Genomic DNA, 26462 nt, shown 5'->3' on the forward strand with positions numbered 1-26462 from the left:
CACAAAATTTCCATGTTTCCCCCCCAGAGGATAAGATTTTTTTCCCCACAGCCTCAAAATTTCTGGAAACGGGACGCTATTAAACTTGTCATCCAGAAGATAGCCATGACAGTGCCAGGTGTATCTTCCCCGCCCCCTGATAAGGGAGCCACCACAGAAAAGGCTCTGCCGCCGCCGCCGCCGCCCCATCCCTGCCAGTCACCGGCCTGGTCTCTGAAGCCAGGGCCAGCGTGGAGCAGGGCTCTGGGTGGCCAACACGGTGGCCCTGAAAGGCAGGCCTACAGGCCCCCCAAGAGGCTGCTCCGTTTAACCAATCAGGGAATCTGCGGAGAATCGACAATGAAAAGCCCACGGCAGCAGCAGCAGCAGCAGCCGCCCAAGAGGGGCTTTGTACGGCTTGTCACAGGCTCTGCACGGGAGCCGACAGGAGCTAAAGGCGCTCTGGCCACAAAGGGCTGGATCCTGCAAGGGCGTTCGGCCCGCAGAGGCCCTTTCCCGCGGGGGAGCCGCGGGGGAGAGTGCCGCTGTCAGCGGAATGGTTCTGCCGGACCCAACCCAATGGCCCCTCGTCCAAACCAAGAGGCGCAAGAGCAACACAGAGAGAGGGAAAGACGTGGAAGAGGCTGAAGCCTGGGAGCAGGCCCGGGGGCCTTCTGGGGCCTCACCCCCCTCCTCCCGCCACCCCAGCAGGCTGCTTCTCAGAAGGGGGAAACTTCTCCTGCCTCCCTTTCCCTCCCCATCAACCTCCCAGCTCCTGCTGCTGTCCAAACTGGAGGCGGGAAACAAGGGGCTGAATCAGGCCACTCCCCTTACCTGCAGCTCCGCCTCCTCCTGCCTCAGCATGTTCTGGAGGATCTGGGTGGCGTGTTTTTGGACTTCCGGATCCTGGATTGGGAAGCAAAGCAAATAGTTGGTCAACATCCTCTGGGCTGCCCGGCCCCCTCCCTGAGCCCCACAGGACGCGCCTGCACACAGCGCCCATGTGCCCCTGGTACCTGCAAGGGCTTTGGGCCAGTGATGCGCTGAGGTGGAGGGAGTGGCGGTGGAGGCAGCGGGGGAGGACACGACGGCGCGATCTGAGGAGGCCCCGTCTGGTCTCCATCTTGCTGGGAACTCAAGAATCCCACAGATGGAGCAGGGGAGCCCAACAGGGTGAGAGCAACGTAAGCGCCAGCTGCGGGGGGGGGGGGGGGACAGAAAGCGAGAGGGGCTTCAGGCGGACTGCAGCCCATCAGCCAACCCTCCGAGAAACAGGGCAGAGGCAAGAGGCTGTTCCCTGGCTTCAGTGCTCAGGAGACTTCGGGCCCCTTCCCGCCTGCGTTTGCACCCGGGGTTTGTCCTGGCTCCGTCTAAAGGGACGTTGCGGTGGCAATTTCAAACAGCATTTACATCCCTTTATGAACTGTACATGAAGTGCCAGGGCCCTTTCAGGTTTTGCCACTTTTTCTGGTGCCGGAAGCGGCCACCCCACCCACCTCCCTGCGCCACCAGGGCTTCTGCCATTTTCTAAAAAACAGCACTAGAGTATCATTACATTGATAGACTGCTGTAATGAGAGGCACAGCCCGTTCCCTGAATGCCCGGCTCTCACTCTTTAAGCCTCTCGCCCCTTTCCTCACAGAGATCCTCCAGAGACTCCTCCCTGCCGAGAGCCAAAACTGCAGCAAGGCGCAAGGGCAGAAGAGGCACAGCCTTCTCTGCCACTGACGTGGCCCCCTCGGAGGGCGCTGGGTGGCGTGCTCCAGCAGGGCTGCATCTCCCCAGCGGCAGGAGGCGAAGACACTCCCAGGAAGGCAGCTATGCTGCTGGCTGGCCTGCTCATGCAGTTCTTGCCCTGGCACCGCCGTTTCCCTGGGAAGAGGCCGGGCCAGTTCGACTCATTTTGCTACTCCGACCAGGAGGAATGCCGTGAAGGAGCAGGCGTGGGCCCCTCCCACTGCCAAGATGACCCGCCCTGGAGCTAGGGGGCAGCTCAAGCACACACTCTGGCCAGCTCCTGGCGGCACTCCAAGGAGCGGCTGGAGGTCTCTTCAGCCTGCCAGCAGTGGGCCGACTGGGATACCATGACCAGTGCAAGCCATGCCTGTCACCTCTCCCACCCACCCCCCCTGCTTGGGTCACTGGGGCAATACGCCAGTCCTGGGAAGCAGCCTTTGGACCGGTCGCCACCCCTCTCGGAACCCTCTCGGGAAGAGGCCTGGCAAAGAGGCGGCACAGCTTCTCAGCATCAGGCAAGGCGCAAGCGTCACGCTGCGACACGAGCGTTGCTCAGAGCTCTATGGGATTCTGTGTATATTCTGCAAAAGTGAAAATGCCGTTATATTTTGAAGTGGGGCCTCTTCCTGTGGGACGGGCCTTGTTCAATACCCGACTCCAGGCTCCCGGACCTTGCTGGAGCGATGGGAGGGGGCTCTGCTCCCAACCAGCTGAGCCACGGAGTTGGCTCACTTAACGCACCCTCTGTGGACGAGCGTGGGAGCCCCCCTACCCCTCCCAAGGGGCTGTGCAGGAAAGAAGGCTGCCCTCCTAGAGATTAGCCACCTCTGGCTGCAGAGAATTGTCCCTGGGTTTTTGCACGGGGGCCAGGGGGGGCAGGGTGTGTGTGTGTGTGTGTCACATCGTGGCTTCCCCAGTCCCCAGGCAGTCCAGAAGTAGGCAGGGGCTGGGCCGTCCCGGCCAGTCTGCTCTGCTCCAGGTGGCAGGGGCTCTCCAGGGTTCCCAGCCCAGAGGCCCTTCACACCCCCTGCTGACTGAGGCCTTTCCTCCGGCGGGAACCAAACCCGGGACCTTCTGGTTGCAAAGCAGGGCACTCAAACGACCTCCCCCGCCCAGGCACGTTTGTTGCTTTGTGCAAAATGGGACTGTGGACACCCCTCAAAGGCCACGTCCAGCGAAGCGTCTCACGGAGGATGCCCAACAGACTCACGGGCAGCGACTCCCCCTCCCTCCCTCCCTCCTCCAAGGGGTGGGACTGCCCCCTCCTTTGCCACACTCACATTTGATGAGTTTCACAACCTCAAGATGAGAGCTGTTGGTCACCATCGTCCCATTGACCTACCGGAAGAAAAGAGGAGGGTCAGCAGCCCCCTCCCCGCATCCTGGGGAGAGTTTCAGAAACCCCACTGCTCTCTCTGTAAGCCGCCTCGGGCTACCCGGGGAGGGCAGGGGCAGAGGATCAACCCTTTTCGTCAGTCACTCTAAAGGAGTGTAACTCATCAGCAGGGGCTCCCTCGAGGGCCCCCCCCCAAGCCTCTCCCCTCGCTGGTGCCATTTCCACAGGTCCGACGCCGTGCAGCTTTATGAAGGGAAAGCCAGAAGTGGAATTGGGCTGCGGCTGCATCTCTTTCGCCCCGTCCACAGAAGCCACGGGTAACAAGGGAAGCCCAAGCCACTCGTCGCACCCCAGAGACCGACGGGCATTCAAAGCTCTCCTCAAGGAGCAGGAGGCAACACCTGGCTACACCTGGGCCAAACCTCCCTCGCCTGCTTGGGCGCCTTTCTCCTAAGTCTGGAGTGGGGGGGGGACCAGAGGGAAGGGGGAGGGGCTTGGACTGAAGGCTCTGCCAGCAGAACACGGCCTAGGAGGGGCAGTGCCCTGGGACAGCCAGTTTGGTGTCGTGGTTAAAAGCGGCAGGACTCCAATCCGGAGAACTGAGTTCGATTCCCCACTCCTCCGCTTGAAGCCAGCTGGGTGACCTGGGGTCAGTCACAGCTCTCTCAGAGCCCTCTCAGCCCCACCCACCTCACAGGGTGATTGTAGTGAGGATAACAACAACACACTTTGTAAACTGCTCTGAGTGTGACATTAAGTTGTCCTGAACGGCAGTACATAAACTGAAAGTTATTATTTTTATTCCCCCAGACTAGTCTGACTCTGAGCCAGTGAGAGGTCTTGGAACACTGAAACTAGGTCCGAGCGGGGGGGGGGGGGGAGCCCATAATCACAAACAACCCCCCGGCCGGTCCTTCCCCTGCCCCTGCTCCGAGGCGATCCCCCTCCATGCTCCGCAATGGAACACGGCACATCCTGCCCAGGGGTTTGTGGCTTTTGGTGCCCGTCTCCCTGCCCTCCTGCATGAAATGGGGCCACAAGACAGTTTGAAGTGAGAGACAGGAAAAAGTGCACGCCAAGCAAGCCCACAGCAGAATTCGAACCAGGGACTCTCTCAGCCAACAAACCACCAGAGCAGCCAAGTGCAAACCTCTCTCAGTCATCAGTCCACTGAGCGGCTTCAGGCCAATCTTTTCCTCTCGTGCGTGGCCCCCCCCGCCCCCCGCCTACCTTTTGTCACAAGGAAACAAACTGGCCTCAAATATTAATCTGAACCGCTTCAAGCTCTTATCTGAAGCGAAGTGGGATGAAAATCAAACCAGTCCATAAATCTGACTCACTTTGACAATCCGATCCCCCTCCTGCACCCCCGCCTTCATCGCAGCTCCCCCTGCAGGAACAAGCACAACACAAAGAGACGTCACCCGTTGAACCTCTGCCTGGAAATGAAAGCAGAGCTTCAGAGCGGGGGCTTTGAGGCCTGCCGCCTGCCCTCTGAAGCCGAAGGAAAAGTTTAACTTTTCAACAGCCTGGCTGAGAAAAATGGTCTTGGGGGAAGAGTGTTAATAACACCAATAAGCATCGGTACAGTCCCAGGACCTTCCAGCAGCCCGGGGCATCGCCTGCCTGCACCCAGCACCCTCCTGGCCCCCAGACGTGTTTTGCATCTGCAAAGCAAGAGAGCGGAGGGCAAGGAGAGGGACTCGGGCCCTCCAAAGAGTAAGGGGCTCCAGTTTAAAGGGCATAAGAAAGGGCTGGAGGGGGCAAGCCCTGAAGGGATGGACTCGCAGGCCCCACATTCTTACAGATTCCCGGGAAGTCGAAAAGCTGTGAGGCCATCCCAAGTCTCCACTCAGGGGCACCGCCTGTTTCCCCCACTCCTGCGGAATACCCAGATACCACCTGGGTAGTAAATGCTGCCCCCAGCAAACCCACTGGATGGACTGGCGCACCCAGCCCTCTCTTCCTGCGCGGCCATTCCGAGGCTCCACCTAAGAACTGCCTCTCCACTTTGCTCCTCTAAGCCAGGGCAGCGACAATCGATCGCGCTCAGAGCTTACCTGCTGCCCCTCCCATTTACCAATCTGTGGATAGCAAGCCTGAATAGGAGTGGTGCGTTTGCAGAGATCAGGCTTTGAGCGTTCAAAACAGACGGAGGGGTAATGGACAAAAGCAGAGCAGTCGTGGCCTTTGCACACATCACGCTGAGCAAGGATACAAAGGAAAGGGGGAAACACGCAGTCCCCTCTCAAGCCTAAGCCCTGTTCTTATCCTAAATTACGTTTCATTAGGATAGGATAGCTATTATTGAAGCCGCAGGATTTAGAAGTCCATCGTTACCCTTTGTTCTGGGAGTTGGGACTTCTCCCCACGGGCAAGATGGAGTCCCCAGGCAAAGACCTCGTCCTTCACGGCTCGTGCCCATCCACAGAGGAGAGCAAGACGGAAGAGAGGCTGCCATGTCCTGGGCATTTCGAATCTGCCCACCCCCACCCCCGGGGTCGTTCTGATCTTCCTGCCTCAAGGAGGAGAACTCTCTCTTGCCCTTTGGCTGCCCAGGCCTCTGCCCGTGAGATGTGGCATTCTAGCGAGGTGCCCCCCCGTGCTACTCTGGCCGTGCTCTGGCTTGATGGCTCCTCCCCCAGCCAGCCCCATTCCTTTCTGGTGGCCGTGAGCCTGCAGCTGGGCTCCAAATCATGAACCAGCCAAGTTCGAGTGGGGTGAAGTCGAGGGCGGGGGCAGTTCCCCGCACAGGCCGAGACTGAAGGGTCCGCAGCAGGCACTCCAGGGGGGCCCAGGCACAGGGCCGCATGCAGCCTTCTGCCCAGCCCTAGCGGCATCTTCTTCGACAAATTAAGAAGGGAGATCAGTATCAGGGAGGGGGGCACACAGGCTGCCACCCCACAGCCGAGTTACCCTCTCTCTCTCTCTCTCTCTCTCTCTCTCTCTCTCTCTCTCTCTCACACACACACACACACACACACACACACACACACACACACACAGAGGACTGTTTCCATTCAGATCCAGGCCTGGACCGGACAGAGCCGGAGGCCCCAGCCCTCCCCGCTCAGGCCCCAGCTCACCTGGCCGGACAGACTGCACCAGCACAACCCTGTCCCCGCTGACGGTGAAGCCGAAGCCGTGCTGGTCCTTCTGGATGATGACGCATCGCTGAACCAAACCTGGGGGGCGGGGGGGGGGGGGAGAAGATCACCAAGTGGCATCTTTGTTGTTGTCCCACCTGCCCCCCTAGAACCCCTCCAGGTGGTCTTTCCACTTCCATCCTACCCAAGTCATCCTGACGGCAACCCTGCGAGGCAAGCCAGGCCGAAAGGCGGCAAATGGCCCGTGGCCGCTCCAGGGGCTCCGTGGCTGAGCAGTCTGGAGGCCCCCCCCCCGACTCTTTCCCCAGCCACAAACGGCTCCCTTCCCCCCCACCGCCGCAGGCAGGCTCATTCTCAGGGCAGATCAACCGCTGCAGCGCCCCCCACCCCTTTGCAGGACAGTGCCTCAATCCGGGGGGGGGGGCGTGCATTAGGAAAGCGGCCACCCCCACTTCCGTGAGGCATGCACAGCACATGTGGGAACCGGGGCAGAGTCCCTGGGAAGAGGCAGGCACCACATCTTGCCCCAGGACAGCACCTCTTGGGCAGCGGCAGGCCAAGTACAAGGGAGCAGAGACTAGGGCAGGCCTCCGGGTGGCCAAAGGGCCCCCACAGGGTCGGGCACGGCAGGCCTACGAGATGGTCAAGCCTCCCATCGGCAAAAGCTGCACTGACTGGGTGTACTGTACATTAAACGGGGAGGGGCCAGAGGCAGACGTGTGAGTAAGAGAGCGCGTGCCCCCCACAAAGATATTCTTCCCTTATCAAGAAGACGCTAGCAAAAGCTTGGCCGCTGGGCAGTCATGCCACGGGCCCCGCACAGTGGGAGTCTCCCTGCCTGGAGCCAAGAGGCCTGCACTTTTCCTCCAGGCCTGAGACCAAGCGGAGTATTAGGGTGCCCGTCACGTGGGACCCTGCCCCTTCCACACAAAGTGGTCACCTGTTGTTTCGCTGCAGTCAGACGGCTGGCGGCGGTGGCCCGGAGAGCGCCGTTCTGGAGCCGAGTCCCCCAAGGAAGACAGGCTGCTTAACCTGGGGAGGGGCAGAGGAAAGAGAGAGTCAGCAAAGGCCGGGAGGGGCCAAGTCCCACCGACGCCTGCAGCTGCAACAGGCCTCTGGCTCGCTGGATGCGGCCCTCCGCCTCTCGCCTTCCTCCCGGGGGGGGGGTGTTCCAGGGGGCAGAGGGGCTGCCACCGACCTCTGATTCAGCCGCGGGAGTGCTGGAGGCAGCAGGGCAGCCCTGCCTTAAGGGAACTGGGGGCAGAATACAGTGGGGAACAAAATATTCTCCCCAGTGCTCTGACCCCCACCTGCTGCCCCGGGAGCCCCGCCTCTGATGGAACTGAGCCCTGGCCGGAGGCGGGGGGGGGGCGGGCTGCCTCACTGGGTGCTTCTTGACAACTGGCACGGAGGGCCCAGCAAGGAAACCTGGTCCCACGGCCTCACTTTGGCCAGAGCAAGAAGGCAACCTACGACACGCTCCCCGCCCTTTCCATTAGCCACGAGGCCCGATTGGACGCTGCCCAGCCCTCTTAGGCAGGAACTGGACCCAACACAGGGTCAAGCAGGCCACCACGGTCCCTAAAACCAAGTTTCTCAAAGGGGCCGCATCAGGCCACACTCCAAGCACCAGCAGAAAGCAGAAGCCTCGTGGGAGGGGCAGCCGCTGGCCAAGGGGGTGTTTTGGGTTCTGCACAACGGGGGAGGGATCTAGAAAGCCCTGGGCACGGCGGAGAGACGGAAGGACAGAAGGGGGCCAGGCGGGCAGCCAGAGAAGCGCACACACAGAGCCTCTCCCCCCCCCCCCAGATCTTACCAGGCTGCAATGGGGCTGACAGAGAACACAACACAATGCAGCAACAGGTGATGGAAAGACAGACAGACAAGGCACAGTTACAACCCGGGCTCCTTTGTCCAAGAGCGCCTGGCTTCGGGGCCCCAAACACAGCCCTCCACCCACTCAGCAGCGGCAGAAAGGGACCTGCCCTCTGGGTCCATCGTCCCATTGGGCGGTAGGCTGGCTTGATAGGAAGGAGGGTTACTAACTGGGCCCGCCCCCGTCCTCTTACTTCACTTAGGAACTCTCCTGGCAACTCTGCAGCCCCCCCCCCCAAGTGTCCCAGCACTGGGCTTGCAGCAAGGGGGCAGTGGCAAGTCCCCCGAGGAGATGCAGCTGCCAAGTGCAGGAGCCCAATTCAACAGGGAACTGCAGCAGGCGCGGGGCGGGGGGGAAGCTCTGCGCTTCCCCTGCAGTTCTCCCAATGCAACATGGCCCAGGGAGGCGGCTGCACCCACGACCCTGATGGGCCAGTGCTCCCAGTGCCCTTTCAGAGGCAGAAAGGGGGGAGGGGAAGCTGGAGCCCCTCCCCCTGCACTGCAGTCCCAATCCGAACCGAGCCCCCGAGGCAGCACTTCAGAACTGAGCTCCCGGGGGCAACCGGTGGCTGCAGGTCCGCAGGGCCAGCAGGGGCTGCTTGGGTCTCAGTTCCTTTCGCAGTGGAGTCTGCAGATTCAGGCTGCCAGCAGAGATGCTCCAAAAGCCCACCGTGCTCAACCCACAGGAGTCCCTTCCAGCTCTTCCCCCCCCCCGAGCCGTCAAGGGTGCCAGCACCCAAGTGTCTTCTCACCAGTCAAGCCCAGCAGGCGGGAGACACCGCCAACACACACAGGAGCTACAGTACGGCACCGTCTCCGGCCCACGGCATTAAGGACAGGAAGCTTCATGCAGCAGCCAGCAGGAGGGGAAGGGGCCCCACGAGTGGGGAGCCACGCCCCCCCCCCCGCCCCCCATGAATGCTCAGCCACCTCGGAACCCAGCGGGGACGGAAGCGGCCAAAAACTGCTTCTCACCCATGCTCGGTCCTTTTTGGCTGGAGAGGCCGGGGACTTGGGCAGGGGGTCGGACTAGAAGGTCTGTATGGCCCCTTCCAACTCTGTGATCCTGATTCTGTGACTGAACCGGGTGGGGCCTTCTGCCTGCAAGGCGGGAGGCCCTTCCCTGAGCTGCAGACCCTCCCCCTGTCCTTTGCAGCACAGAATCTGTCCCTGGAGCCACTGCCAGGACCAGGATCCCGTGCAGGACAAACGCACCGCCAGCCACTCCGCCCTCGCAAAAGCAACGGCATGCGTGCAATTGAGCCACAGAAGCCTTAGCCGTTGATTTCAGAAGCGCGCTGGCGAGCCTGGCAGTGGCCCTGTGGGACCGCCTCCGTTGGGGTGCCAAAGCCGCCTTCTGCTCAGGCAAAGAGATAAGGAGCCCAGGGAGAACTCGGCTGATGCCAGCGTGTCGTAAAACGATTCTGCACAGCTGGCATTTTGGGAAAGCCAAGCATACTCCAGGCGAGCGCAGCAGGAGGCGGTGCGGCACAGGGGCCACGAGCCTGAGTCCCGACTCCAGCCTTGCCTCTGCCACACCCTGTGGCACGCCCCGCCCCACCTGCTCACAGAGCACCTCAGCCCTGAGAGCCTGATAAGGGCCCAGAGGCCACAAATGGTGCTTTGAACACCTGGGACCTGGGAAGCGCTGGGAAGTGGGAAGCAGGACTCTGAACCGTGCCATTTCTGCAACTCAAGCGGCAGACTAGAGGCCAGACGGAAAGGAGCATTCGAGACGGAGCAGGCACCTCGCGCCCCCCCCCACTCCAGCGGCTGGGCACATGCACCCCAGCAACATTCCCTTTAAAAACAAATGTCAAGCGCTGCCACCTGGGACCCTCCAGCCACAAACCCCCACAGCCCGTCCCCATCTTACCTGGGCAGGTGAGGGTGCTTTTTACTGGCCGTTCTGTTGCAAAGAAGGGAAAGAGAGAGACTGGCACCAAGGACAAGGAAGATGGCGAAAGAGAACGTGCAAGGCCCGGAGAGCGTGGGGGGGAGAGAGAAAGGACACAGGCGCATGAAAAGGCAGGGCAGGAACCACCAGAAAGCTGAGGCCGCTTCACGGACAGGGCGCAGTACCCCCGGTGCGCGGGCTGGGAACGAGGGCACCGAAGGGCACTGTGCCGCTTAACAGTATGCCGCTAGCTTTCCTCAAGAGAACCAGCTTCTGGTTTTAAAGACATGTTTACAGCCAGAATGCATCTGAACATATGCAGAAGGCTCCTCTTAGGGCAAAGCAAGGAGGACCCAATTCCAGATGCAAAACACAACAGGAGCCCAGCAGCAACACCTCCAAGGCAGACAAAACTCATCCCAACCCACACTTCTGCGAGGGAGCCGGATCTCCCTTCGGCAGACACACCCGACTCACCGAGGCTTCTGCCAGACCCAACTTGGTGAGTCTTTGCCGCAAGGCCCCTGCCGTATTTTGCAGCTACGGACTCGCACAGCTACCCGCCTGGAATGTGCTCCTAGGTACAGGGGGGCACCTGGCAATCTTTCACCCACCCACCCCCTTTCATGTTTTGTCCTGTAGAGACTAGAGGATAAAATTCTGGCCAGGCCTGTGAAATTCCGGCCACCTGTCGACCCAGAGACCAGCATTTCCGCACCAGCCCAGGAAGGGGAGGAGCTCTCCTAGCAAGGGCAGCAGAGCCCAACACAGGTGCCTCAGCGCTGCCCTCCAGCCAAGAACCGCCCCATACGCACCGCAGGCAAACAAGAAGGGAACTCGGGCAGGCTGCCGCTTCCCAAAAGGCACGGATCCCATTGCCAGGGGCACCCAACACCCCAAACCTAGGTGCAAGTTTTCATGGAACCTCCTTACGGCCAGGAAACCTGGGATCTAATTGAGGGAGGGGCTGGGGGGCTGTAAACGTCTTCATTTTATGAGGCCACACCTCACATCAAAAAAGAAAGAAGTTACACCAGGTGTACGGCTCACTTTGGACTCGTACTGATAAGGTTCAGAGGTGGGTGGCCTGGTTGGTTTCGAACCCAGCTCCGAAACACCTGCAGGCACCCGCTTAGTCTCCTCCGAGACAGGTGGTGGTGCCTTTTACCAGCTGCAGTCAATACGGCAGCTCTGGCCTGGGCAGCCTCCCCAGACACCTGCTCAAAGAGGCTGCTAAGAAAAAACAAGACCATAACGTTTTTTTTAAAGCTGATATAAATTATAAACATTAAAAAATGCCTGGAGAATAAAAGTGGCATAGCCTAAAAAGATATCCATAAAGCGCCTTGGGCTAGAAGCGGACTATAAAAACCTGGTGAAGCCCTTAACTAAAAGCCTGGGAGGGAGTTCTTCACTGTGGGCAGGAACGTGCTGGAGCTCCTCCAAGAATCTGGCCCCAGCCACTGGGGAGCAGGGCCTAAAGGACGGAAGCGGCCCTCAGAACTGTGTCCGGAAGCAGAGGTCCAGAGGAGTCAGCCGCGCCAGTCTGTAGTGGCAAAACAGCAAAGAGTCCAGCAGCACCCGGAAGACTAACCAACTTTACTGCAGCAGAGGCTTTCGAGAACCACAGCTCTCTTCGTCAGATAATACAGTGAAGTTGGTTAGTCTTAAAGGTGCTACTGGACTCTTGGCTATTTCGAAAACAAAGGGGCAGCCAGTGCAGACCTTTCCGCACCAGACTGATATGGTTTCCCGCGTCCCACCCCTCACTATAGCCTGGCTGCCCCATTTTGGACTGGAACTGGCTGGAATTTCTGGACTTTTTCAAAAGCAGCCCCAAGAACAGCACATTTTTGTGACCCAACTTCAAGGCTGAGCACAGTTCCCTCCTCAAGGTCCCTCCAGCAGCCCCAGGCCGCCTGCCCCAGCTGCAGGGCGGTGGGCGGTGCCCGCGCCCAGTCCTAGGGAACCACCCCTGGCTGTGCAGCAGGCTCACCTTCCTCCCCTGGTAGCAGAAGTGGATCAACCGCAGGCAGGCACATGGGAAGTCCCTGGCGGCTGGGCAGGGCGCCAGTGCAAGCCCCGTGCCACCAAGGGAGCCGCTGGGGAAGCTTCAGAGGCAAGAGCCGTTGGGCCGAGGGGCAGAGCAAATGCCCTGCCCTGGGCTGGGAAGGGGTGTGGCCGAGAGCCTACCCAGCCCTCCCATGAGATAGGCTGGGAGAAGCGCCATTCACGGAGGCTGGGTGGGGACCGGGAGGAAATTCAGGGAGGTGGGGAAGGGGGACCTTTTAAAAGCAGGCTCCTGGAAGGGCCGAGGAGGAAGCCCCGGCTGGGCATCTGGGGCGTGCTGACCCTGCCGCAGCAGGAGGAGGAACACGGTGGCGCGGCCCCCTCCGTGCCCACCTGAGGCCTGAGTGAGGAGGACAGGAGCCTTTGGCAGCCAGCAGGGCAGCAGAGGGCCAGATGGGGGCGCCGGTGAGGGAGGAGCCTCACAACGGCCACCATTTCTTTCCATCCGGGCTTCTAACAGAAAGGCCCTCTCTTTTTAGAGCTCTTTTTATGGTCTGCCTCAAGGTCATGATTATTGTTTAATACTTCCTTTATGTCCTGAGAGAGTTCTTAGCTTGCTTGATTAAATATTGATAAAGTTTGTGCTTGCTCTTTTCGGAATTTATCGTCGTGCCGCTTTGGCCTTGTGAGCCGGAGCACGCAAGTCTCAGGCGAGGCCGCCTACCCACTGCCTAAATGAATAATTCCTCCTCTCATCCGTTCACTGGAATCGGCTTACAAAATCACCATCGATTAAAACAACAAACTATATACACAATCCTAATCAACAGTATTTAAAACATTTTAACAGCCAGAAACATCCCGGCTGGGCTCTTCCCTCCGGCCCGACATGGCCTCCAGCACCCAAGAGCAGGCGAGGCGAAGCCTGGGCGAAGAAGCCTCAGCCTCCGCGGGCCACCAACCAGGACGTGCGGTTCAGGACCAGAGACTCGGTCAGCAGGCTGAGACCCCAAATTGCGGAATGGCCCTGGGGGAAGCGAAGGGGGCCCTCGGCTCCTACCCCACCCCTTCCCGCTGCTCGCAGGAACACGAAGGTAAGGAGGTGCAGGGCCCAGACCTCAAAGGGAAACCACCAGCATCTGCAGAGAAAACCCACAACATATTCAGCTGAGAAATCACTCCACTACAAACACTATGGGGCTATTTTGAGCCTGCCACACAGACACACACACACACACACACAAGCTAGGAAAGGGAGTGCAAATGGAGGGTGACGCAGAAGGGCAGGGCAAGGCAGGGAGCTCCTGGAACCGCCAGCAAATGCTAAACTGGCACAAAGTGGGAGTTCAGCGAAGCCTTCAAAAACCTTCCTGCCAAACGGACAACCCAAACGTCAGCCCTGCGGGAAAACCAGCCCGGTGCCCTCTCTCCCCCTCCCTCCGTGGCTCCCAATCCTGAGCAAGCCAAGGGGGGACCCTCAAAGCAAAGTGTAGTTTGCAGCAACCAAGACAAGCGCCACAAACCGCGCTGCACCAGCATAATTTCCAAGACGGAATGTCTCCCCATAACCACAATTAGAGGCACGCTGGAGGCAAGGGAAGGTAATTACATCCTCGTTCCACCAGATCAGCGTTCCCTTTGCCGCCACCCCTCCATCCTGCAAAAAAGCAAAAGAAAAACCTCTCCCGTTGCCAAGACAGAGAGCCGCAGGCACAAGCCAACGGCCTCTCACACACCAGGCATCAGGCCCGGCACGGAATCAGAGGGTCAGTCCGCCAAGGTCACTGCAGCCTACTCAGAATGACAGCAGCTCTTCCAGGCTACCGGTATAGAAAGGTCATTCACCTCACCAGCATCTCGGCCCTTTTTAACTGGCGATGAGGCCAGGAACTGAACCTCTGAGCCACGGCACTCAGCTTGACCAGCTTGCAAGACTTGCCACCTATCATGTTTTGCCGCTCCGCCTTCGCCATCCCTCATCCCTCCGGGTAGGTGGGAGCCCAAAAGGCACAAGCAGGCAAAAGTATTTGCACCAAACACTCAAGGCAGGTGACATAAGGGAAGGAAACCTGGCCAGGAAGGAACCAGGGGCTGTGCCTGGAATCGCGGCCGCCCAGGAGGCCCCTGCCTCAGTTCTCCCAGTGGGGCTGGTGTGCCGAGACTGGCCTTGTGATTTCCTTACTTGAATGCAGAACTGCGTTTATCTGTGCTGAAATTCATTTTGTTTGTTTTAGCCCAGTTATCCATCCTATATCCTGACTCTGTCTTCTCCCGTATTTGCTACTCCTCCCAATTTAGTATCATCTGCAGTACGTGCAGAAGAAACTCAGCTCTACCTTTGGCCAGGTGGCCGCCTGGGCCAAGAGGGCAGAACACAACCCTGCTGCCCTTAAGTCTCCCCGGACAGCTCACCAGCAAACAGGCAGGACCATTCCAAACTCTTAAAGGCAAAGAGTCCAGCAGCACCTTTAAGACCAACCAACTTTACTGTGGCAGCAGCTGTCCTAAGGGGCACCGGCTCCAGCAACGGAACGCAAGGGTGTCTCCGAGCTCCAGGCAAAGCAAGGCCCCGCGGCAGGGGCGGGGGGGGGGGGGCGGGGGGGATTCAGGGTGTGCAGTCCCTTCAAGCAGCCAGCAATCCCCAACTCAAACCCCCCCCCCCCAAGAACTCAAAGCCACTTCGCTGCAAGAACGCTGGACAGAAAGTCTCTCGCCAAGGGCCTCGCCAGCCGGCCGTTCACAGAGGCAGGCACCCCCCTTTCCCCCCAGGATGCCAACTAAGTCAGGCCACTGGGCGGGGGGGGGGGTCCTCCCAGCTTTGCAGGGGAAGAGACAGCAGTCACAGGCAGGCAGGAATTAGGCTGTGGACTTCCCTCCACTCCTCTTCTCCGTCTTTCCTCAGGAGGAGCCCACCCCATCTTTAAGTCAGGATAAAACTGGCCCAGGACGGCTCAATGGAGCACCCAGAGAGGCAGCAGTGACAGTTGTGGGGGGGGGCCTGCAAGAGCCGGGCCTGGCCATGCTCAGAAGAGACCTCAGTGCGACAAGGGCTGCAGTTGAAGGTGTGTTCGCCCGCCCCCCCCCACTGACTCCTGGGCAAAGGGGCCCAGGGTTTCTCCTGCACAGCCCCTGCGCGCGGGCCACTGGGCCGACAGGGCGCAGCAAAGGCCAGCCCACTTTTCTGTCGCTGTCCATGCTACAAATTGCCCTTGCAAGATGCTGAGCTCACCAGGAATTAGCTCTGTTGGCGGGAGCCATTGGGTGGGGGGGGGCCCTCTGCAGCTTAAAATAAATCCTAATGCAAAGCCACAGACAACTCTCTTAAGTCTGCGCACGCACTCACACACACATAGCAGGCCTTCCTGCATTTCTTTTGGAGACGGGGGGGGGGCGCGTGTTCTGAGCTCAGCAGTGCCCTCATTCTCTTGGCAGAGGGTCGGTGCTGCCCACAAGGGAAGTGGCTGCAACCGCGAGAAGACCCAGCATTAAGAAAGCAAGAAACACCAGGCCAGGCAAAGAAAATGCCGCCACCATCTTGCGAGCTGGAGTGGAACAAATGCTTCAATTAGAAGATTAGGAGGGGGGGCCGAGGGGAACAGGATCAAGGCCTCAAAGTGGGTCACTCGGCAGCCAGAGCTTGGCACGTCTCCCCTAGAAGCCTGCAGGGGTCAACCACACACGCCACCCACACCTAACACCGCCAAGAGACCGACAGAAGGTCTCCAGCTGGTATGAAAAGAATAGCCAACAATCTTCCAAGCAAGAGGCGTATCTTTTGCAGCGATTAGAGGGGCTTTTATAGAAACACTTCTGCAGGCTTCTAGCAGTCCGGTCTTGCGAAAAATGCAGAGAATTTTGTCACTGAAACTGGCTATTTAAGACGGAAGCAGTCCAAGACTACAAGCTGTCGACACCTGCAAGCCTCCCGAGCCCCCTTCCCTCCCCAAACAGGTGAACCCGCACCCATTCCTGGGTGAGGAGATGACGGTGGGTGCTGGGAGGGAACAGCCACACTCACACGGTCCCCCCCCCCCAATCTCACACAGACCCTCCGTGTAAGACGGCCAACCCCCTTCTCCCCCTGCAAACCTCTGGGAGGGCCCATTCTGCCCGGCACAGCTCGGGATCTGCACCCGGGACCAAGGGCAGCCCTCCACCTGGCAAAGCACTGAGAGTAAAGCAGCTGAAGAGTGCCCAGGGATTGTGCTCTCCCCCCACACCAGGGAAGCCCCTTCTCCACCAGCCTCAAGGCGCACCCTCCGAGGTCAGCCATGTCCCATTTGCACATCGCATCTGTCTCTGACAAAGGAGGAGGAGGCGGCTGAAAGCCCCTTCCCACAAAGCACCGGCCCCTCAGGACGTCCCACCCGAAGCATCAACAGCGACAGGAAAGGCAGCCCAGGCTTCCCACTTAGGAGAGAGGATGCGGGAGGGGAGCAGAAAACCCTTAGGGGGGCGGGAGGTTTTGACCAAGGGATTTCCCCACGTTTTTCTGATGGAAAAGGTGGGAAATTTGGAGAAGCTCGGGGGGGGGGCGGGGGGAAGAACCTCCTATGAAATATTTTCTTTTTGGGTGAAAAGCTTTTGTAAGCCCACTAAATATGCACAATGAAGATTTATCAACAATGTTTTTTATTAAATGAAATGAAAAATATCCTGACTATCCTGCCCAGCATATTAAAAAGGTTTGTCCTGGCCTAGAAAGAGAACATGGATTTGGAAGCGCACCAGAAAAAGGAAGCCGTTGGCTAAGCAGCACAGAGAAAATCCTATAACATAAAAGCTTTTTTTACAGCCTAGAGCAGATCTTTCAAGATCTTCTCCTGGATCTTCTAGGGGACACACGAGTTAATTTGCAGCAGCCTGAGAGCTACTGAGAGATCAGCACCTTTCAGAGCCCCCTAATCGCGGCACTCGAGCACAATAAAGCACGCGTACTATAGGTCTCTCTGACATATTTCCAACCATATAGTTATTGTTTAAATGTGACTAGTATTGTCCACAATGCCATATATATGACAAACAGTACAAATGTATACGCTAAGTAAGTTATAGCGTTTTATGCCATTACAGCAGTAAAATAAGTTTAGGCTTGATAAGCAAGCAAGTATTGCCTATATTTCAATTTTCCCGCAAACTTCCATTTTCCCCCATGGCTTCAAATTTTCTGGAAACCTGACATGTCGACTCCCATTATATAGACATGGTGCACATTTTAAAACATGCCTGAAGAAGGGAGCTCTGACTCTCAAAAGCTGACCCCCCTGAAAACGTTGTAGGTCTCTAAGGTACCACCATACCCACATCCTACTGTTTGAGAACAAAAGCTTGAAGACATTCCTATTTTCACAGAAGGACTTGGAGGATAATTGCTATGCTGTGGAAGCCAAAGGCCAGCGCAGTGGGGGCACCCCCGTCTGTCCATCCACGCAGATAGCTAAATGCCCCCCTGCTCAGCACCCCGTCTGCTCCAGACAGTTAATCTGATTTCCTGTGCAGGGTGGACGCGGGCTGCTTCCTGGAGAGATCCAAGGCAGAGCACACGTCAGAGCTAATTACGTGCTGCCCATCAGCCGAGGAGATGGAGGGCGAAGGGCTGGGGCTCCCCCCCCACACACACACACATACACTCTTAACAGAGACAATGCCCACCCCCACCCCCACCCCCACCCCCACCACCATCATCACATTTCACAGCTTTAGAGGTGCTCAGTCAGCACAGCAGAGAAGCTCCCCCCCACACACGATGTCCGGTTGTTCCTCCACTCCTCTGGGGACGTGATTTCCCCAGCCCTCTTGGGAGTTTTTGGCTCACGCACAGAACAAACTGGGAGGTCCCCATGTCCTCCCAGAAGGCGCTAGGCCCACTTTCTGCGCTAGGCAGGGAAGAGTTCCTTCTGGGAGGATAAAGGGCTTCCGCAAAGCCCAGATGGCAGCGCAATCCTAAAACTGCACTCCTGAGAGGAGGTCCCACCGGACACAAGCAGACTTCTGACCTGCTAGGCAGGGCTCCCAAGTGGAAGCCAATCCTACTCAAACTAGCAGTGCAGGCAACGCTGTGTAAATTAGATTATGCAGAGTGCCGTATCTTTTAAAATCATGTGTTACTTTCAAAACAGTGTTTGCCTTTATGAAACAAAGTTCAATGAATATGTGACTGGCTGTGTACGTATCGGCTTCTGATACGCAGCGGCCTTTGTGTCCTACCAGGCAAGCCAAGAGCGACACACAGGGCGTGTGCGAGTTTTAATTGCATTGTGTTGCGTTGCATTCTGAAATGAAGTAAAGAAACTCTTGCTGCCCAGAAATCCAAAGTCTACACCACAGGACCTTAAACCCTGAGACTAATGATTACCCTCCTTCACTCATTTGGCCTCATTTACTTTTATTTCCAAAAACCTGGTTTTAAAAGAATTTAAGACACTTTCAGCAAGGCAGGAGATGACCACCTGGACACGCCCAGAGCTGGGCAGGAGAGTGACAGAGCTGCCCTCCACCGCTGCCCAGCCACATGCGCGCGCCCGCCTCCCTGAGCCCTTCCACCACAGGACCCTGGCTGACCTTGGGCCCCGCATTCTCTCAGCCTGCCCTACCTCACAGAGTTGCAATGAGAGTAAAATGCAGAAGGCAAGAGCCACGTCCATCGCTCTGAGCTTCTTGGCAGAAGGGCAAGAGAGACGTGAAAATTAATAAACAAAAAGACCTGCACCAGCCCACAATCTCCTGTGCCGCTTCCCTTTTGAAAAGGACAATATCCTCGAGGGCAATCTCCTACGGCCTCGCTGCACCAGCTTCCGAGACTCCTCAAGTCGAGGCTGGCCAACTCGATGTGCTGACGCCACGGCCGCCAGAAAAAGGACAGGCCAAGAGGCAGGGCCGCGGACAGGCCTCCAAGCCCAGCCCTTCCTCGGGAGAAGGCAGCTGCTCACACCCTGCACCATTCACCGCCTTCTTCACCGTGTCAGTAAGCAGAGAAGGCAGCCACTGGACCCAATCCACAAGAAGAACGCCGAGAGAGCCCTGCCTGAGCAGTTCACAAGACCCCCGCCAGAGACTCCCCCCCCCCGCAAGCCGGTCAGCATCCCCAAAGTCGGGCCACAGCGGAAGACGCGCTTCCCACCCTGGGTCACTTTCCAGCCCTCCGGGCCCAAATCTACTAGGCTCAACAAGGAAGAATAAACTTCAGCACCATTTAGGCAGACTTCCTCCCCCTTTAACGAGCCCTTCCTCCAAAGAATTCAGAGTGCCATACCTAGTTCCCATCTCTTGCCCTCATCCCATCCTCACAACTACCCCATGAGGTAGGCCAGAGAGAGAGACTGGCTGTGTGCACGTTACTGGACCAATGTCGCCCAGTGGCACAGGATTCTTAACCCAGTCTCCCCAGCCCTCGCAAAACACCACACCACACCGATTCTTGTTTTCTGCTGTTTTCAGCCCTGCAAGAAAACACAACAAGGGGTTTGGCCCGGGGTCGAGGAGTCAGCCTGTCCTGGAGAGGGTGGAGGAGCAGGTGTGGGGCTTGGGGCACTGCTGGACCCCCGGCTCAAGGTGAGAGGCCCAGGTCTGCTCTGTGGCACGTAGTGCCTTGCACCAGCTTTGGCTCATGCACCAGCTACGGCCGTTCCTCGAAAAGGAAGACCTGGCCAGGGTGAATGATGCTCTGGTCACAGCCAAGTTAGACTACCGTAATGCACTCTACATGGGGCTGCCTTTGGAAACTGTTCAGAAACGGCAACGGGTCCAAAATGCTGCAGCTGGGCTGCTGTCAGCGTCTGGTGACAGAGATTGCATCATCACCCTTGTGGCTGAGGGTCTGCAGTCATCATCACCCATCTGTGTCCAGGCCAAATTCAAAGTGCTGGTTCTTAAGGCCCAGAATGGCTCCGGGCTGGGGTGCCTGAAGGACTGCCTCCTCCGGTGCCATCCAGCCCGCCAGTCGTGGCCTTCCTCTGAGTGGCCAGCTCCCTGGAGACGCCCTCCCACTGGAAAGGTACCTAGCACGGACTTTTACTGTCTCTGAGACCCAGGCCGCAATGGTCCTCTTCACCCAGGCACTGAACAGAACAGTTCGATCTTTTAGCTGAGGTCTGTTTTGTAGCTAGTTTTCAAGCCCCCGGTAGACTCCTGACTAGTTTTCTCTGGCCTGTCCTAAAATTCATAATATCATGGTCGTTGATGTCTCTGGAGATGCAGTGCTGAAATTTTCCAAACAGCTAAATATGAGGACGTCAAAGAGGCCATCTTCCTCTCACCACCACCCCCCATCTTGCTTCTGTAAATGCTTCCCTAACCCGGATTATATTCCCGCTGGACCGGCCTTTCACGCAGATCAGAAGATATTTGCCTGCGGAGCTTCCAAGGAACACCACTGCAAGCCACAGGGCAGATGGCCGCGGGGCGGGGGGGGGGGCGGCTGTGGTGTGCTCCAGACTGCGGCCAGCAGGGCCTTCTCTGCGGGGGCCTCGGAACTTCGGCATTCCTCCTCCCCGGGATCATTCCACCTGCAGCGCCCTGGCCGGCCCGGCTCCCCGGGTGGGGAGGTGAGCTTTGCGGAAGAAGATGGATTTCTCGGGTCCGCCGGGGGTTTGGGACCAGCGGCGGTTCTGCAGCCCAGTTAGCTGCGGCGCTGGCACTGCGGGGGCCGAGCCGGGGCTGCTCAGAGCCCAAGCGGCGTTCCCCAGCGCCGCCTTCCCCGCCTCCCGCTCCCGTCTGCAAACGGGGCTCCCGGGGCCGCCGGACCCAAACGCGGCGGCTCTCGCGCAGGCCACGGCGGCTGCCCGCCGGGTCTTGCTTGCACGTTACGGGGACTGCTTTCAACGCCTTAACCGGCATCTCGGGCGCCCCAGGCACGGAAGCCCCCTTGGCGCCGCTCTCCGCGCCCTGCCCGCGCCCAGCCGCCCGGGGACCGGGCTCCCTCCCGCCCAGGCGGGCCCGGCCGCCCCCCCCCCCCGGAGGTCCCGCGCCCCAAGGCCCACGAGGGCAGCCCCGGCGCCGCTGCGGCGGCGGAGGGCGACGGTTGGGGGCGGCGGCCGCCCTGCCCGGGCACCTGCGAGCCGCGCCGCCCCTCCAGCCCCGCCCGGCGGCCGCCCTGTCGCCAGAGCCGGCGGGGCCCCCCAAGCGCCCCCGGGCCCCCGCCCGTCCCGCCCGCCCGCCCGCCGGAGCGCGGCGCCTACCTGTCGAGGGCGGCCTGCGGGGCCCGCATGCTCATGGCGGCGCTCCTCCCTCGGCTCAGCGGCAGGCCGGGCCCCGCGCGCCCGTCCCCGTCCCCGTCCCCGTCGCCGCCCCCGCCGCGCCTCCGGGCATCGCCCGCGCCCGCTCACGGCGGCGGCGGCGGCGGGCGGGCCATGGGCGGGCGGGCCGCCGAGTGGAGGGCCGGACCGCGCACAGCCTCCTCTGCCGCCGCCGCCGCCGCCTAGCGCCGCGACCGGCCGCCGCTCCCGCGCTCGCCGGCCGCCTCTGCAGGGCCGCCCCAGGCGCGCGGACGGAGGCTCCGCAGGGGGAGGCGCCGCCGCCGCTGCTGCTGCCGCTGCCGGGCTGGGCCGGGGCGCCTCTCCATGCACCCGGGCCCACCGGCCGGCAGCCCCGCTCTGCGCTCTGCGCTCTGCGCCCGCCCCGCCGAGGCGGCGCCCCGGGCCGGCCTAGCCGCAGCCCCCGATCCCCGGCCTTGCCCGGCCTGCCTGCCCGCCCGCGCCCGGCCTCCTCGCCTGCCTTCCCTTCCCTTCCCTGCCTGCGCTGCCCGAAGCAGAGGGAGGGGCGGCGGAGGCGGGCCCGGCCGCTGGGAGGAGGGACGGGGCGGCGCGGAGGGCGGCGGGGCCGCCGCTTAGGCAGCCCCGCGGCAGCCCCTCGCCGTCAGTGACCAGCAGCACAGCAGCCTCCCGACCAGCCTGGCCTCCGCCTCGGCTGGGCGCAGGACCGCCTGGTTCGCTTTCAGCTCTTGGGCCAGGCAGCCGCTCGCGGTCTGCGCGGCCCTGCCCGGGGCTCGGGGGCCATCTGCATCCACCTCCGTAGCTAGCGATGAGTTCCCCTAAAGGCTTTACATACAGGCTAAAGAACAAGGGGAGAGACGCCCATGAGAGCCAGAGTGGTGTCAGAAGAGGATCTGGGGGGCGGGGGGGGGGATCCAGGTTCGAATTTGCACTCTGCCATGGAAGCTTACAGGGTGACCTTGGTCCAGTTCCACTCACTCAGCCTAACCTACCTCACAAGGTGGTTGTGAGGATAATATGAAGGTGAGAATGATAAATGCAGCTTTGGGTCCCTATTATGAAGAAAGGCGGGGTTGTGCCTGTCCCATCGGTTAGGAGTTTGGGCGTGATTCTGGACTCCTCCTTGTCTATGGAGAGCCAGATCGCAGCTGTGGCTCGGGCGGCCTTTTTCCGCCTTCGGCAGGCCCGGCAACTGGCACCATACCTCTCGGCCCAGGACCTGACGACAGTGATCCATGCAACGGTCACCTCCAGGTTGGACTACTGTAACTCGCTCTACGCAGGGCTGCCCTTGGGCTTGATCCGGAGACGTCAACGGGTCCAGAATGCTGCTGCGTGTGTCCTAACTGGAGCTTTGTGTAGGACACACATTACGCCTATCTTGCTGCAGCTTCACCGGCCCCAGTAGAATTCTGGATCTGGTTCAAGGTGCTGGTTTTGACCTATAAAGCCCTAAACGGGCTGGGACCAGCATACCTAAGGGACCGTCCCTCCCTGTATGTGCCCCAGAGAGCACTTCGTTCAACCAGAAAACATCTACTGGTGGTCCATGGCCCTAGGGAGGCTCGGCTGTATTTTCCGTCCTGGCCCCAACCTGGTGGAGCTCTGTCTGAGGACAGTCGGGCCCGCCAGGATCTTGTATTGTTTAGACGGGCCTGTAAGACAGAGATGTTCCGCCAGGCATATGGTGGAGGCTAATTTTAGTCCAGTGCCGAACCTTCCACCGGTCTCCCTCTATGAGGGATTATGGAGAGTCCACTGCTGGCTGCCCCCGGAAAGGGGCACAGTATTCTATCTGTTCGCTACTACTTCCCCTTTTTGTATGCCGATGGGCAGGAGTGCAGGACTGCCCATCTTCGAATGGTTTTATTGATTGCTGTTTTAATGCGGTGTTTATTGTTTTTATGTTGTAATTTATTCAATGTTGTACCTCACCCTGAGCCCACTTGTGGGGGGGCAGGTTAAAACTATAATACATAAATAAATATAAATAACATAAAAAATTTTAAAAATAAAAGATTGCATCCCTTGGAACCCCACACAATGATTCCCACACTGAAGATACCAGTCTCCCTTCCGAGCCTCTTCCATGAGGAACCAGCCCAAGGCACGTCCCCTGAGACCCAGTGCTGCCTGCCTCCTAACACCTCAACTGGATGAGGTGGTCTACTTATTAAAGACTGCAAGATCGGTCCAGGGGGAGCAGTAAAGAATCACAGGGTTGGAAGGGACCTCCTAGTCGTCCAACCCCCTGCACAATGCAGGAAATTCATAACTATCTCCTCCCCTCCACACACACACCCAGTGTGGCCTTTGTCTGCACTGAGGCAGAGATGCATCAACCAAAGCCACCAGAGCTGTCTCCGTCCCATAGCCCAGCCTGAAACCCGACTGAAACGGGCCTGTAGCGCAAGAGATTTCCAAGAAGACCTACCTAACCTTGTCACCTGCTGCCCAGAAAGGGCAGATTAGAGACTGGGCGATAGTTGGCCACATCATTTTGGTCAAGGGATGGTGTTTTAACTAGTGGACGGATAACCGCCTGTTTGAGCGGCTGGGGGAAGGTGCCCTGAGTTAATGACCGATTAAATAGAATTTGGGCGGCTGAAAAGTGCGATCAAAATACAACAAGCCTGTGTTTCTGTGCCGTCACACAGGTGATCTGGGGGTGCTTTAAGGAGTCTTGCAGAAGGGCTTTTAGTCTGGGGTCCAGGACTTCCTCCAGGGCTAGGAAGATGCCCCCTTAGCAAGAGAGAGAGAGAATCTGACCAGGGGGTTGGAAACGGCACTGGTGTAGAGTGGACTCAGACTTCAGCTTGGCTCATCTCTTCTTAGTTACTGGACCACTTCACAACCGACAAGTTGTTGAGCATTGTAGTTCCCCTCATATCAGCAGTGACTTGTCTGGGATAGGATGTGTGGTGAAGGAGCTATTCCCATGCAAATTGGAATGGGAAGATATCGGTGGGGGGTCTGGAAGCTGGGGGGTGGGAGTAACCCAGCTTGCTGGTACGCTGTGTGCGATGTGATCTCTCTAGTGCCTCTTCCTTTTACGAATACACCTTGAACATCTGGCATTTCTTGCTCCAAGTATGGTAAAAGTCTTAGTTGTAGAATTTTGAGCATCAATTTGCTTGCAAGAGAAATTAATGGAATGGTTCAATAATTGCTGCAATCTTTGGCATTTCCTTTTTGGGATCTTGAATGTAGTTTCCAGTGTGTGGGCCATTGTTCTGTCTTCCGTATTTGTTGACACTTGTTAAGATTTTGATGGACTCAATTTCTGTAACCTGAAAGAGCTCTATTAATATCCTATCTACTCCTGGTATATGTTCCTCCCGCTTTGAGTGCAGCTTTCACTTCACTTTCTAAAATTATTGGTTCTTCATCAAAACGTTCTTCTTTGCAGGAATCTTGTTATCCTTCCATCTCTTCTGTTTCCATCTTTTTTTTTTATTTTCTCCTGATAAGATAATGCCTTTCTATGATGATCTTTTGGCATTCTTACTAAAGGTTGGAGTTTTCCTTTGATTTCCTAGATCTTGTGGAACAAATCTCTCATTGTATTGTCGAAGGCTTTCACGGCCGGAGAACGATGGTTGTTGGGGGTTTTCCGGGCTGTATTGCCGTGGTCTTGGCATGTAGTTCCTGACGTTTCGCCAGCAGCTGTGGCTGGCATCTTCAGAGGTGTAGCACCAAAAGACAGAGATCTCTCAGTGTCACAGTGTGGAAAAGATGTAGGTCATTTGTATCTACTCAGGAGGGGTGGGGTTGAGCTGAGTCATTCTGTAAGAGTTTCCCAGGGTGTGGAATGCTAATGGCGGGAGGCTTCACTGTATCCTGAGGAGGTTCTTTTGCATATGGATTGGTGCTTGATGTGCTAATCTTCTCTGCAGGGCTATTGTCGGGTGTGGAGTGTTTTGTTGGCCTGGTGTTTTTCAGAACTGGAGCCCATGCTCTGTTCATTCTTAAGGTTTCTTCTTTTCTTTTCTTCTTTCTTCTTTTCATTCTTAAGGTTAAGGTGGCCATGGGGAGCCCACTCAGCCCAGTTATAGCAAACTTCTACATGGAACATTTTGAAAAAACAGCTCTAGAATCAGCACCCCACAAACCCAGTGTATGGTTCCGGTTTGTGGATGATACATTCATCATTTGGAGCCATGGGGAGGAAGAATTGAGGGAGTTTTTGAATCATCTCAACAACATCCACCTGAACATACAATTCACAATGGAGAAAGAAAGTGAGGGAAAACTCTCATTCCTGGATACCTTGGTCATCCGCAAAGCAAACTTTCAGTTAGGTCACAAGGTCTACAGGAAACCAACTCACACTGATCGGTACTTACACAAAAACTCCAATCACCACCCCCGACAGAAAAGAGGCATAATGAAAACATTAGTGGATCGTGCAAAACGGATATGTGAGCCGCGCTTTCTCAATGAGGAAATTAATCATCTAAACCACGCACTTCAGGCAAATGGCTACTCCAGAAATGAAATCCGAAGAGCAATCAAACCCAGGATGAATCAAACAACCAAGGAAAAACAGTCACCTACAGGAAAAGTGTTTTTGCCATATATCAAAGGAATTACTGATCAGATGGGAAAGCTTATGGAAAAGCATAACCTTCAAGCAGTATTCAGACCCACCCGAAAAATACAACAGATGCTACGATCAGCAAAAGACAGCAGAGACCCCCTCACCTCTGCAGGAGTATACCGTATACCCTGCAGCTGTGGACAAGTTTACATCGGGACCACAAAGCGTAGCATCCAGACAAGAATAAAAGAACATGAAAGACACTGCAGACTTGGACAGCCTGAAAAATCAGCAGTGGCTGAACATAGCCTAACTCAAACAGGGCACAGTATCTTATTCCAGGACACCAAAATACTGGACAACACTTCCAACTACTTTGTCAGACTGCACAGGGAAGCCATTGAAATTCACAAGCATAAGCAAAACTTCAACAGGAAAGAAGAAACCTTAAGAATGAACAGAGCATGGGCTCCAGTTCTGAAAAACACCAGGCCAACAAAACACTCCACACCCAACAATAGCCCTGCAGAGAAGATTAGCACATCAAGCACCAATCCATATGCAAAAGAACCTCCTCAGGATACAGTGAAGCCTCCCGCCATTAGCATTCCACACCCTGGGAAACTCTTACAGAATGACTCAGCTCAACCCCACCCCTCCTGAGTAGATACAAATGACCTACATCTTTTCCACACTGTGACACTGAGAGATCTCTGTCTTTTGGTGCTACACCTCTGAAGATGCCAGCCACAGCTGCTGGCGAAACGTCAGG

At 57.7% G+C, this 26462-nt stretch overlaps 1 protein-coding gene across 6 annotated transcripts in view; it reads right to left on the reverse strand.

Moving 5' to 3' along the window:
• The window catches only part of ARHGEF11 (Rho guanine nucleotide exchange factor 11), a 49904-nt gene extending 28685 nt beyond the window's left edge, over window positions 1-21219 (reverse strand). For 2 of the 6 annotated variants that reach the window (XM_054999211.1, XM_054999202.1), the window contains exons 1-7: window positions 9911-10458; window positions 7100-7191; window positions 6139-6237; window positions 4393-4442; window positions 2997-3054; window positions 996-1174; window positions 814-885 (exon numbers count right to left, since the gene is read on the reverse strand). In XM_054999211.1, coding sequence (XP_054855186.1) covers window positions 814-885; window positions 996-1174; window positions 2997-3054; window positions 4393-4442; window positions 6139-6237; window positions 7100-7191; window positions 9911-10056 — 696 coding nt within the window. In that variant the 5' untranslated portion in view covers window positions 10057-10458. Of the gene's footprint in view, window positions 1-813; window positions 886-995; window positions 1175-2996; window positions 3055-4392; window positions 4443-6138; window positions 6238-7099; window positions 7192-9910; window positions 10459-21117 lie in introns of those variants that run through there. The other 4 variants (XM_054999220.1, XM_054999238.1, XM_054999229.1 and 1 more) reach the window with 4 other exon arrangements.
• Window positions 21220-26462: the final 5243 nt, after the last annotated feature.

The sequence above is a fragment of the Eublepharis macularius genome, chromosome 1 (genome assembly GCF_028583425.1).
Source record: "Eublepharis macularius isolate TG4126 chromosome 1, MPM_Emac_v1.0, whole genome shotgun sequence".
Taxonomy (NCBI): domain Eukaryota; kingdom Metazoa; phylum Chordata; class Lepidosauria; order Squamata; family Eublepharidae; genus Eublepharis; species Eublepharis macularius.